The sequence below is a fragment of the Parasteatoda tepidariorum genome, chromosome 2 (assembly GCF_043381705.1).
Source record: "Parasteatoda tepidariorum isolate YZ-2023 chromosome 2, CAS_Ptep_4.0, whole genome shotgun sequence".
Taxonomy (NCBI): domain Eukaryota; kingdom Metazoa; phylum Arthropoda; class Arachnida; order Araneae; family Theridiidae; genus Parasteatoda; species Parasteatoda tepidariorum.
The window spans coordinates 103,251,841-103,266,621 of NC_092205.1; the positions used below are offsets into that span (position 1 = coordinate 103,251,841).

Genomic DNA, 14,781 nt, shown 5'->3' on the forward strand with positions numbered 1-14,781 from the left:
GTATCAAAAACTTGTCATTCATTAATCATAGTATGTATTTTAAATTAAAAAAAAGTTTTTCAAAATATATGAGGTAAATATGTCTACACATTTTTTTTTAGTATTGTTATTTCTATTTTAACATGAAATTCGTGAGTTTGTTTATAACGGCAAGCACCCTATAATGACAGTTTTATCTGCTATTATGAATTGTAGTCATAACAGACGTTTACTATTACGAGGGTCAACGCCGAAATTTTTGAGATACAACTAGGTTTTTAAAGTTACACTTACAAAATTTTAGGTGTGTTCAAAATAATCTCCTCCAGCATCAATAAACTTTAATAGTCGAATTTTCCACAGATTAAATGCCTCAAGCTATTCATTTCTTGGAATAGATGAAAAAAATGCATTTATAGCCACATAAATCTCTTCTTCTGAATGAAAACGACGTCCACGTAAGTTATTTTTTAGATTAAAGAATAACCAAAAGTCACACATGGCTAGATCAGGTGAATATGGCGGATGTTCCATCACTTTAATTTGTTTTTATTTAAGAAACGCAACTGTTAATCTGGCTGTATGTGTCATGCTGAAGCATTAGTCCACTAACATTCACTTCTTGTAGAATTTCTGGAAGACATTTAGTGGTATGCCAGTTTGCTGTTACTGTTACCAACTTGATGGCTTTGACCAATCCCGTACTTCTGAAGAAAGCGGCATACATCACTTTTTTCAGTGTGCGGTGTCTTTTCACCATTGTCGGCATGAGATCATCTTCGAAGACCAATACTTAGCTTTCTTGAAGCGCTGGAACGTCAAAAACCGGTATGTATGTTTCATCACCCGTTACAATTTTAGAAATGATGTGGTGACCACCATCATTTAGCAATTTAAGAGTTGTAATGTGTGGTGCATAGGGGGGGAATTAAAACAACCGGCTAGCTAACTTTTTTCTTTTACTGTAAACATGACTATAGATAGCACTCAGCACATTCACAAACATAACATATAAAACATATATAAAGAAAAAATAAGGAGCTCCGCAAGGCAGGCTTTCTACCGTTCGTTCACACTCTCTCACTGTCTCTGAGTTTTTACTATAGTTTCTCGCAAGGGGGCGTTGCTAGTCCCAGTTTCTCAACAGAGTTTCTTTACTGATTCTGACACGCTCCTCTTTTTGGTGCTCAGTTAGATTGTGGGGAGCAAACTACTTTTTTCACATGTAATTCTTCAGGAATAATTTTATGTATGGCTGAGGATCCAATGTTTAGTTCCTTCTGTATAATTTGATAGGTACAGCGATTATCATACTTTAACATTTTTCATATGGCAGACCCATTATCCGGGATTACTGCAGACAGTGGCCTTCCTGTGTGTTCTTCATCCTGAAGAAAATTGCGACCCCTGCTAAATTCTTTAAACTATCTGAATACAATAGCACGAGATGGAGATTCATCACCAAATGCTAATTGCAACCGTTGAACGCATTCTTCTTGATTTAATCCTGCTTTAAAATCGTAGAAAATCATAGCACGAAAGTGTTTTCGCATCAACTCCATTTTCTCTTCTGTTTAAAATTTATTCTACACTAAACAAGCTGTAGTAAGTCAGTAAAAAATCGTCTGCTATTTTAAAATACTTTGTATTTTAAAATTAAACCGTTATTTTTATTTTGTAAATTCTCGTCTGTGCATATCTCAAAAATTTCAGAGTAACCCTCGTATTTCACTCTCTACAATATTAAAAAATTTCTTAATGTTATCTTTTTTTTGATTTCCTTATTAATAATCTGAATACAGGGTATCTGCTACATTTTAGATTTTCAAATTCATGACTTTTTATAACTAATTTCTAGAATTTTTCATGACTTAACAAAGTTACTATTTTCAATGACAAAAACACAACGAGAAGTTTTAAAAAGCATTATAACATAAATTGAAATATGTATAACCAAATATATGTATAACCAAATATATGTATAATATGTGTATTGATATGTATAACCAAAACTGTTATACTATGCACTGTCATATTTAAAGATTTTAAATTAAAAAAGAAAAAAAAACAGAGTAAACAGAGAGTTGAAGCAATAAAATAGCTGAAAAAAATACAAAAGCAAATAATTATATTCTACAGATAATTTTCTTGTTCATCCAAGAGGAAAGAAATACTCCTGATTTTTCTCACTTATTTCAGAATTTAAAACAATTCGCCAATGACTGGCTTGCTTCAGCTAGAATTTTAAATTGATAAAATAAAAATAAATAATAACAAAAATTTTGAAATCGCAGAAGCTTAAAAGATAATTCGCTCAAGAAATTATTTTTCTTTCATTTTTTGAAAGAACATCATAACTTTTAAAGAACATGATAAAAACATTTTATATTTTAATAAAACACGACTGTGAGTTCAATTATCTGAATTTTATTACAAGTTCAGATATTCGGAACACCATGAAATGGGGGTGGGAGGTATTTTCAAATTACATTTTAAAAATTAGATTTTTCAGCGACTTAAATCCATTTCTTTAAAAAAATAGTTACAATCATGACAAATTTTGTACAATACCAAAATTCATGACTTTCCAGGTGCGCAGATACCCTGAAAATACCAAACAAGCCCCAGATTCGTTACTTACTCAGAGAAATTACTTAATGCAATGCACTGTGCAATCAAAAAGCCATAAAGAAATGTCAGTGTTCTCCCATCAAAAAAATTAATTCTCTTTAAAAAAAAAAACATATACACTATGTCATGTGCAAAAAAACGGCAAACAAAAAACAATTTATAAAAATGCAGAGTATCTACTTTGAAGGGATTTAAAAGTGTTTCTTTGAAAGACAGTTCTAACCTCTCATGAGAAGACATATATTCATGAAAGCCTCTCAGGTATTTTGCTCATAAAGTGAGAATAACTTCAAAGTATATACTTACTTCTCTGACAAATCTTCTAGCTTCTTCAAGAATGGCATCAGCAGAAAAACAATGAGTAGAATATGAACCATCCGGCAGACGAAACTGAAGATGTGCTTCATTACTGTCAACATTTGAATGGGTTCAAATTTGGGTTTACATTAAAATCAAACTTTAATAATCAGAAATAAATTTATTATAAGAGAATTTAGGTTTAAGAATTTGAAAATAACTACTTCTCTCCCCCCCCCTCTTATTTGAATGACCTATTTTAACTTACTTAAGCTATTTCAATAATTGAAAATGTGACAGAACTTCATCAACTATGGAAGCGGAACTTGTAGCCTTTTTAGAGGAAATTTTATGACACACCAACCAGGAATGTGTTAAATTTGAATCACAACCTAGCTAAACCTGTCATAAGAACATTTCTGCAATTAAACATTTTAAATTACTATTTGTTCATCATCAGGGCTGCCACTGGATAAAAACAAGAAAAATAGTTGCATCATATATCAAAAAAAGTCTCCTAAATAGTCTCAAAGATATATAAAATAGTTGCTAACATCATATCCTCCTCTAATATAATTTTAATTATTTGTGCTGTAATAGCATAAAATTCAAATAACATGCATTTAGATACTCATATTTTATAAAAAATGTACATTTATTTGTGGATTTTCCAACAATATATTCTTTCACACTACGCATAAAAACAGGGAGTTTTATTTTTATCTGTTACAGAACAGTTGAATTTGAAACTTGAATTTCCTTTCTCGGTTCTAATTTGCAGCTGCTTAGTTTAGACATTAAAAAAATAAATATTGCAATTTAATTCAATTTTATTTTGCTTATTTTTCATAACTGACACATTTCCAAATTTTAATGTTTATCAAAAAAATTACGATCACAACTCGACAAAACGAATATCACCATGTACCTTTTTTTCTATTCTAAATAGCTCTAAGAAAATTAACAACACATTTTGTGTAATTAAAGATAATTTTGCTACTTCGTTCAAATTAAAAGGGATTAGCTTTCTGAAGCAGAAGGAGCATTCGCGTACTGTGAATTCCAATTCCATCAGTCTGATTGGTTAAATATGTCTGTCATGCTTTTGACATCAAACAGAGAGAAATAATAAAGTTAGGATAAAACGAAAGCGAGGCAAAAAAAAGTGGGGGAAGGGGGGAAATCATGAAGCTATTCTTCATTTTAGTCACTTTGGCTTAAAAAAAGTCGCCGATTTTACGCAAATTAGTTGTTTTTACTCATATTTCTACTAAAATAGTCGCCATTGCTTTAAAATAGTCGCTTTAGTCGCCTTTTTAGTCTCCAATGGCAGCCCTGTTCATCATCTTTTATAAAAACTTATTTGAAGTTGAATAGGCACAAAGCAGGATCCTTTCACTAACAAAAAATGATGGGGAAGGAAATGGCAATAGAAATTTCTGTCATTTTTTATTTCCGCTTAAAGATCTTTTTTTGGTAGTAAAAAAAATCAATCTGAAAATTATTCTGGAAAAATCAAAAACTTTTCCAAGCGCAAAATTAAAGGACTTTTTGGGCCTTCAACAAAACTCAAGGACTTTCCAGTAACCTTAACAAGGCAATATTAGGAAATGTTGCTACAGGCCAGTGAACAGTTGTATCATTGTACATTAGCCATTTTTTCAAAAATTGAAAATTTTAAATGTAAAGCATTTCTTTTAAACCAACACTAGTTATTACAATGCTTATTAGTAGAATGAAGAAAAACAAATGTGAACTAAAATAACTTTCAAAATATTTCCATATTTATTTATAAAAAAAAGGGAAACCTATTAGTGACAGCTTCTTTTCTGGCTCTTTCTTCTTCGTCATATTTTTGTTGAATTCTTTTTCTTTCTGCTTCTTCAGATGCTTTAAATTTTTCATACCTGGCTGCTTGTTCAGCTCTATAAAAAATATAAACAATTAAAACGAAAAAACAGAAGAAAAGAAATTAAAATGTTTGTGTTTTTCTGAACTTCATATCTTGATTGATTAAACATTGATAAGAAAAAGAATGTTACAGATATTGGATAACAAAACATGTAAGTCAAATGAATGCTGAACTTTCATAGATTTGCTTTAATATTTATAGGCACAGTCAACCCCGCTGAAAGGAATACCATTAGTTCCAGCCTACTCTATTCAATGAAACGTGTTATTCAATTAAAAGGGAAGTGCTTTGTTCAATCTTAAATTAAACATTTTTAAGAAATTTTACTTTTTAATGGTATTTAATGCATAGTGTAGTGTTTTGATAAAATAAACTCTACTTAATGGTCGATAAACAATTGTAATTAAAACTTTCTGTGTAAGCATCTTCAAATATGAATGTTATTAAAAGCTCACTGGAGTTAGCAATGATCATTCTACTGAAAGAAACACTGAACACTTGTGTGTTTAGGTTTTTGAAACCTCTTCTTGTCAAAGCTAATAGGAAGGGACTGCAAGTCTTGACCACAAAACAAATCCCTCTTTTACATTCTGAATAAGGTGTGAGTGAAGTAGGGTAAATTCTCCTTCAAAGTGTAACTATCAGCAAGGTTATATTTAAAAGCCTATGTAGAGCAACAAATAAACTGGAAGTGACCACTTATAGTATTCTTAACTGAAAAATGGAAACACATTTTTCTCTTCCAAGGGTGGTTGTGAGCCCAACTCAAAAATCCTGAATAGTTTCTTGAGTAAAATCATTTAATAACACATTTCAAAAAATTAATGTCTTTATAAATTTAAATTAATGTCATTTTCAAAGCATGAAATCCAAAATAAATTATATGTAGCATAATTTAAATGAATAATTATGTATAAGTTTACCTCTAATCACATTTATTATTCTACCAGAAAAAATATTTACAAATTACAAACATTTAGAAGAATTTTTATTTATAAATATAATCGATGATTTCTTGAAACTTCTGGATCTTGGATTTCCGGAAATCCTGAATTTTTCCGGAGCATAATCATCTCTACTCCTCTTTATGCAATTAAGCGGGGACTAGAAAGAACAAGTACCCGTTTAAACGAGGAAATTTAACATTAGTTTCATTTGTAATGATTTGGTTCTGTTAAATTTTATCTGTATAAACAAGTTATTGGATTACCCAATATGCAATTATGTGGGGACGACTGTACCACTTAATGCAAAGTGAATTAACAAAACATATCATTTTCTATTTCGTTGAAAACATACAATTAATACTGTATTTCTTATGGGACTATTCACTGTGAACAATAGACACAGAAAAATGACAAATGTGGGTCATCATAAAACTGATTTAACATAGCATGGAAAGTAACAAGGAAGTAAAGGACTTCAAAATCAATAATTTTTCTGCAAGAATTGTAGAAAAATTTACATTTAAAAAATTATGCACATACTGCAAAAATAATTGCGATGGAAGAAAGAGGATACATAAAATCATTCATTTAAAATATATCAAAATTTTGGTTCGAACTCACTATTTTCTTTTCAACTCAAACAATAAATTTTCTAAATTTACTATTTTTTTCTGTAAATTTCAAAAGCTGAGGCCTTTGACAAATGTTTAGTTGCAGTTCCCTTTCTTTATCTTCATCAGCCTGTCCCCATTTTCATCAACTAATGCATTATATACTCATCTCCCCTTTCTGGTCCTCGATTTTCTTAGGGTCTGATGGACCTTGTCTGACTTTGTACGGTATTAGGAAGATAAGCCACAACAACAAATGTAACAAAAGTGATGTTTGAAATGTTTTCCTTAAACTGCAACAAATACTCCTTTATCAATAAATACAGGAGTTATTGCTCAGCATCTCAAAACAATGTAATCTAAAATTTTAGTTTTTAAATGTCAGGAGGGTAAGCTTTTATAAAAAGTAGTTATAATCCTAAAGTAAAACATTTAGCACAAAACCTTTATATAAATTGACTCTTTATACGTTTTGTTAAGAAAATTTAAAGATGTTTTATCAAGTTTCTTAAAAGAATATAATTCAATATAGATTTATTTTTCATCATGCATCGAACTAAAACAGATCTTTGTTTTGCAAGTAGTATACCGTATAGGCTTATTTTAAATTACGAGATATTTTGCAAGTTTCTGGTATGTTAAACCACAGAAAAAAAAATCAATCATGAAAATTTCTAAAATAAAATCTACAATGTCACCTAGAGTTACAGATATTTCACATCAAAAACGCTTATAAAAAAACAGATCTTTTAGAAGTCAGATGATATTCGACACAGTGCGGATCACAAAATCTTAGGTGATGTAGAATCTTTATGACAACATGGCTATTAAATCCACAACAAGCATCTGTCAATTCTCGTTTCATGCATGCCTTACCTCAGTATACATTTCATGCAAGTTAGGTTCAATTCGCATAATTCCTTCATGGAGTTGCAATTTTCACAAACATGAGGATATATTTCTGTGCAATTGAAAAATCAACATAAGCGACACAAAATTCAAAATTGAGATTTTTATATATTTGGCACGTTTGTATGGCATCTTCTACACATTGCAAAAATAAATAAATAAAATTTTTTGATCTGTTTTTTAAAATTCTATTTTGGCATTAACAATAGAAGGAAAATAGTTGTCATGCCACTTTTCTCAGAATCAATCGCGACGTTGGTTTTTGATTTACACTGCAGTTTACCACTACAGGGTTCCTACACTATTTTGTGAAAACAATATCCTGACTTTTGCAGGTTTTTCCTGATCTTTTACAATAAAATTCCTGNAATTCTATTTTGGCATTAACAATAGAAGGAAAATAGTTGTCATGCTACTTTTCTCAGAATCAATCGTGACGTTGGTTTTTGATTTGCACTGTAGTTTACCACTACTAGTTTATATACAAAATAAATATTAAAGCAAAGTATAACAAAAAAAAGTAAGTATAAAAACTAAGTAACACATTTCAGAAAAAAACAATTGCACAAGTTCGGGTTTGGCTTCATTCTTCACTAAAGGCTTAAAAAAATTACTGATCACCTGATTAAAGAAAATAATTTAAATTTTAAATATTTAGACTACTCTGGAATTTTAAAATTCTTTCAATAGTAAAAGTAACAAATATTTCTAAAAGAAATATCGTTTTCACTTATAAATAAAATATTGCTTTTAAAAGTTTTTCAGTTTTTTTTTTTTAAATTACATTCTAAAATCTTAAAGGCAGTTTTTATCTATATATTATGTCTTATATATCATGCTAATTTAAATTAAGCAAAATTGTTCACACAACAAAGCAGAAAATTTTAAGTTTTTGTTCAGAGCAGAGAAAGAATGTCTCGGTGTCTAATAAGGTAACTTAAAATATCGTCTGCACTGATTGGCACATTTTAGGTCAGTCCCTTGAACCATCAAGATTGAGTCCTGGTACATGAAAATCCAATTGTTAGATCAAAAGTTATTCAAATTGTCTTGCTTTTTTATTTTGTGCACAGAACATTTCATTTTTACACTGATAACTAACCTATCTTGAGCAATCATAGCTTTGACTTTTTCTCGAGCCAGTCTTTCCTCTTCTTTATCTTTTGCCCGGTTTTTAGCCCATTCTTGCATTTCAGTTTCTTTTTTAGTTAAGTTAGCTTGCTGCATGGCTTTACCCATATTTCTTCGAGCAATTTCATCATTTTTTTCTTTCTAAAATGATTGAAAGTTTGTCAAACAAAATATATAATCTAGCATTGAGAGTAGGGAAGAAAAAAAAAAAGAACTCTTAAAAGTTCTGTGAAATGTATTAATTGATTTTTAGTTTTAAAAGTGATGTACCGCACTTCAATTCTTTGGGCAATGTTTGATGCGATGAAAATTTTTAAATTTCTTAGGTCAAATAATTCAATTCTCTGGTTTTTCTTAAGATTGGAAGCTCAGTTACATTTTCCCCTCAAAATATACATATAAATATATATATACACACATGTATACAAGGTGCAAAGAAATTTTGCAAAACGTCAAATATCTTAAATATACATCAAATCAAAAGAGGGAAAATCTGAGCATTCAATATATTTTTTAAAGCAAACCAATATCAAACTTAATTTTCCACCCACACTACTAGAGGTCGGGGAGGGAGCAATTTTGAAATTGTAAATATGAACATCTATTTTTATTACTGATATCCCCAGAAAAAACATATAGATTTAAAAATTTTTGACATATAGATTCATACATTTTGCAAGAGAGAAGATTAAAATAGGGTACAATTACAATAAGATGTTTAAAATTGTGAATCATGAGACCTCAGATTAACAACACAATAAATATGTTAACATTTTTCTTAAAAAAAACAAAAATTTGAAATAAAAATATACCTTAACATTTAAGTGCTAATTGTGCAAACTTCCTTTTGTAAACTTTTCATATGTCTCAGCATTTAAATTTAAATCTTAGCATTTAAAATTTGAGAAACCACTAAATTAGTTGGAAACTAAATTATTCATTTGTATTTTGATATTTTACCTCTTTTTCCTCAGCAGCTTTGCTTTGTCGTTGAGCTTCTATCAAAACCTTTGCTCTGGAAGAGTAATAAAAAAAATATTAACACATAAATGTCTAAATCACCATTTTTTAAAATAATATTTGTAGATAAATAATCAATAGTGCATAATACAAAAAAGTATAAAATAAACCTGCCAAAAACTTCATTTTATTTGAAAAATTTATAAAATTTTAGGATGTTATTCTACAATTTTTAAAACCTATCAAAATCAAATATTTTAAGAGATTTTAAAAAAGAAATTAATTGCTGAGTTATATTTCTAAAAATATTATCTGAATACAAAATAATAAATAAAATATAGTATATTAATAAGTAATTAAGCAATTTTGACACTTCTCTTTTGCACATTTCCCTAAACAGTTTTCCAGACAGCTATTAAAAAAATTTAAAAAAAAAACAGGATAAATAAATAAATATAATTTTTTTTAAAAATAAATAAATGAAAGAAATAAAAGAAAATAAGACTACATTAGCAACTGAACACGTAGTCTTTCAGAAAATATAGGAAAAAATCAGAGATAATTAGGCGAAATTTCATTTAAAAAAATAATTCTGTGAGTGTTTCATGCATTTTTTGGACAGTCCCTAAAACAAAAACTTTGGATATTAATGGAAGAAAAGTGTGCCTTCTAAAATAAAGTATTGACAAAAAAAAAAATCTCAACATGCAATATTTAAAATAGAGCTTAACGAATAAAGGAAACAACTTGCAACAATAAAAAATTTGTGAGGCAATAACTTGAGAACTCGATTGACGATTACAGCATATGTAAATTTTAATAATTCATAACTTGTCCTTCTAAGTTAGAAACTTAATTTCAATATACAGTGAGCTCTCGCCAGTAGGATATCCGATACAACAATAACTCTCCCTATTACGATAATGTTTCATGGTCCCGACAAACTTTCATATGAATTAATGTTATCCTTCTCTCAATATTATGATATCCTCTGAAGCAATAAACCCCTGTAGAACATTTTTTTTCCAAATTTCAACCCTATTTTATCTAATTATAATTGATTTACAAATAATGTAAAAATCTTATTTTATCATCTTTTGCTATTTTTTCTGACAAGAGAGGACTCACTGCCCCCAAAAGCTTCTTTTCTTAGAATTGCCTCACTTATCTCCTAAGAAGTTACAGATTCCTATCTGATTTAATTTCCTTCATGTTAAAAGCTGATCACAAAAAAAAGAATTTTTTCCATAGGGGTGGGTGGAGCACCGTTCACAAACGAAAATCACTTTCATGCTTTGGATTCAATGCATACTTTGTTGGTTGACTTAACAGTAAAAAAGATGAATAAACAAGCAAAAATATTGGACTATTTTCAATAAAAACGGTTTTCAGGTGTCTTTATGATCTTATTTTCTTATTTAAATTAACTTTAATATTTAACCATAATTAACACACAGCAAATTAATTTTTCATATAATGGATAAATCTATTTATAGTTAATACATAAATAACATTAAAAGTCGACCAGGTGGCCGAGTGGTTAGCGTGCCTGACTGCAGAGCTGATGTCTGCGGGTTCGAATCCTGCTCAGAGCATGGGTGTTTCAAGGCTGCCACTGGATGAAAACAAGAAAAATAGTTGCTTTAGTTGCATCATATATGAAAAAAAGTCTCCAAGATCAGGGTTGAGTTTTTAACATCAAAAAGTGGTTTTTGACATGACAAGGGTATAATACTGGTTTAAACCATCAAAAACCCGTCAGAAACTGAAGTTTGCCAAGAAAATATATAATTAGAACATGCATCACACTACACAATCAAAATGAAAATGATGGAAGTAGCATACGGTAGCACATAACTAGTTTTGAAAATTTTTCTGTAATATCACATGAAAATGAAATATTACAAAAGATGTGAGTTTTCAAAAGTACAAGATTTTGGTTACTATTCAAAATATAAGTGTTTCTTCAAAATTTTAAATTTATTTTTTCTAGAACATATTTAGAAACACTATCCTTTATAAAANAATAGCAAATTAGACTAAAATAAACATTAAAATTTTCTCCCTTTCAATTTTGATTTATAGTAAAATTTATCATATAATTTAATTCAAGACTTACATAGCACTCTAATTAAAGCGGAAAATAGTACAAGAGTCATAGCATAGTTTAAAAAAAGTTATAAATTTTTTCTGCTACTAAATCAATTTAATATTCAAATCAAAAGACGTATAAAAAAAATTACTCCTTTCCCAGTAACTATTGCAGGGCTGCCACTGGATGAAAACAAGAAAAATAGTTGCTTTAGTTGCATCTTATGAAAAAAAGTCTCCTAAAGTCACCAAGATATATAATATAGTTGCTATCATATCCTCCTCTAACATAATTTCAATTATTTGTGCTGTAATAACATAAAATTCAAATAACATGCAGTTAGATGCACATATTCTGTAAAAAATGTACATTTAATTGTGCATTTGCCAACAGTATATTCTTTCACACTACGCATGAAAACAGGGAGTTTCCTTTTTATCTGTTACAGAACAGATGAATATGAAACTTGAATTTCCTTTCTCGGTTCTAATTTGCAGCTGCTTAGTTTAGACATTAAAAAATAATAATAATAAATATTGCAATTTAATTCCATTTTATTTTGTTTATTTTTCATAACCGACACATTTCCAAATTTTAAAGCTTATCAAAAAAATTACGATCGCAACTAGACAAAACGAATATCACCATGTACCTTTTTTTCTATTCTAAATAGCTCTAAAAAAATTAACAACACATTTTGTGAAATTAAAGACAATTTTTCTAATTCGTTCAAACTAAAAAGAGGGGAAAAAACTTAATCCTCAGAGATATTACATTAGCATTCTGAAGCAGGACTGGAGCAGCATTCACGTAGTGCGAATTCCAATACCATCAGTCTGATTGGTTAAATAAGTCTGTCATACTTTTGGCATCAAACAGTGAGAAATAATTAAGTTAGGATAAAACGAAACCATGGCAAAAAAATGGGGGAAGCTCATGAAGCTATTCTTCACTTTAGTCGCTTTGGCTTAAAAAATTCGCAGATTTTACGCAAATCATTGCAAATTAGTTGTTTTTACTCATATTTCTACTAAAATAGTCGCCATAGTTGCTATTGCTTTAAAATAGTCGTTTTAGTCGCCTTTTTAGTCTCCAATGGCAGTCCTGGTGTTTCCTTCTCTCTCTGTGTGTACAATGTCCTTTCTTCTGTGTGATTGTAACTCGCCCTATAAACGAGTCCGTGATTCTATGACGTGGGCGATGCTACTCCACCGCCGTGGCTTAGCCACAGGTGCTCACAGGGTAATGTTAAGAGAGTAGCAATTCTGGCATTTCTGAAGCCAATGAGAAATAGAGCCAAGTGCCCGCCATTAACCAAAAAACATTGTTTTAAAAAAAATCTTATTGTGTCACAAATGTATGTAGGCCCTCGATATAACAATATATCCAGCTACAACAATATATTTATTTGGTTCCCAAAATATTGTTGTACCAAGGTTTTACTGTATTTAAAAAAAAAAATCAATAATTTTAATTTCATTAGAATCCATAGCTGCAATTATTAAAATTTTTAAGAAAAAATACTTTTATTATTTAAAGAAGTATTGTAATCTATTATCTACAGTTAAACTACAGATATTTGAACCTCAGTTTCTCCAAGTAAACTACTTTCACAGAGAAATTTCTTTTTTTTTTTATTATTCTCTATTTAGTTAAACGTTCATTAAAAAAGGGAAAAAAGGTCCAATTTTGAGTCTTTCTTTGACACCTAGAATTTTCATCCTTAATATGATTCATTTTATTGCTTACAATACACTTTTTTACATCACTATAATAAAATGTTAGGATACTTTTTGACTAGCAAAATTTTTTCTAATTTTAGAAAATTGTTACAATAATCATCATTATTGCTTTTACTCTTCAAGGAAATAAAAGAGGAAAATATTAAGCAGATTTTGTGAAATGAGTGTTTAACTATCATACAATTATTATGAATGTGTAAACTAAAATTTATTTACTTAACCTAAATGAAGGAAAAACATTAAAATAAATAATTTAATATACCTCTCAACTTTATCCTCCAATGACTGGTTAGTGTCTGATGGCTAGAAAGGAAAGAATATTTCATAAATCATAAAAAAAAATCATTTATTGGAACAACGAAGACAAGTGACTTACACAGGTCACCACATAGATGCATTGAATATTATACAAGGACATAATTTTTGAATATCATGAAGTGTAAATTTTATTAGGGTAAAAAAAAAAATATTGACTAGGAATTAGATTAATGAAGAAAATATATTTTTTAATGTTGTGTGGTTGAGAACTCTAAAAACCAGAAACCAACACTCGATAAGTAGAAAAAACAACAGCCCCAAACGTATGTAAATTACTCACTTTTAAGACTCTCTTCCTTAATTTTAAATATTTATGAGCAAATTTAATATTTCCAATATTACATGCTCAAAGTTTATTTTTCTAGTAATTAGCATTTAAGATTTTTGTTTCCTAGTGATAATACATAAAAAAAAAATTGTCATTACAATTATGAATAAGAAAATATATTAAAATTAGGCATCCGAATTAATAAAATATAAGGACACTTTTACAGTTACATATTATTATCGGACAATATGTTATTATAAAAGTGTTCTTATATGGTTTCATTAACAGGGTGCATAACCAAATCTTTCAACAAAAATAAGCACATTTTAAATACTCAAAAAATATTTTTAATCACCCTATACATTAACAAAATGCAAAAATTTTTTTAAGACCTTACATGATCATGATAAAAATAACTAGTTTCTGACAAAAAGAACTTTTTTTCTTGATTATATAAGCCATTATAAATTGTTCAAGAGATTCTTCAGTTTGATATCAGAGGGTGAAAAATAAAGCCTGAAATTGAGAATGTCTTGCAAAATACAGCAGAGTTGCACATGAGAGTGCAATAATCTCACCAAACCCAGCAAAAAGAAAGAATGTTTATACATACATATATATGTAACACTTCAATAAAATTTCTTATAATTTATTAAATTTTGAATCTTTTGCCTTGCTAATAATATTGTTTTAAATTCAATTTCTAAAATAATTTTGTTAATTATAGGAATAGCAGGATTTTCTTAAAACCATGAGAAAGTTTCCATTTAATTTTGGTTTATATTACTCACTAAAAAAAAAAAAAATTCACGTTTATTTTATAAACATTAGCGGCTATTTTTACTGTCAAGTTTAATTTACAACAAATAATAAACATTTGTATTACATTAGGCATATGTAATTAAAATCTATTATTTTTTTTAAATTTTAGTTCAAAAAGTATATTGATATTTTTTTTTTAAATCTTTGGTTTTGCATTTGTAG

At 28.8% G+C, this 14,781-nt stretch overlaps 1 protein-coding gene across 1 annotated transcript in view; it reads right to left on the reverse strand.

Moving 5' to 3' along the window:
* The window catches only part of LOC107440358 (UBX domain-containing protein 4), a 59,967-nt gene that overhangs the window by 17,373 nt on the left and 27,813 nt on the right, over positions 1-14,781 (reverse strand). The window contains exons 7-11 of the mRNA XM_043053774.2: positions 13,474-13,514; positions 9,378-9,432; positions 8,389-8,558; positions 4,716-4,832; positions 2,917-3,019 (exon numbers count right to left, since the gene is read on the reverse strand). Of these exons, the coding sequence (XP_042909708.1) occupies positions 2,917-3,019; positions 4,716-4,832; positions 8,389-8,558; positions 9,378-9,432; positions 13,474-13,514 (486 nt within the window). The remainder of the gene's footprint in view (positions 1-2,916; positions 3,020-4,715; positions 4,833-8,388; positions 8,559-9,377; positions 9,433-13,473; positions 13,515-14,781) is intronic.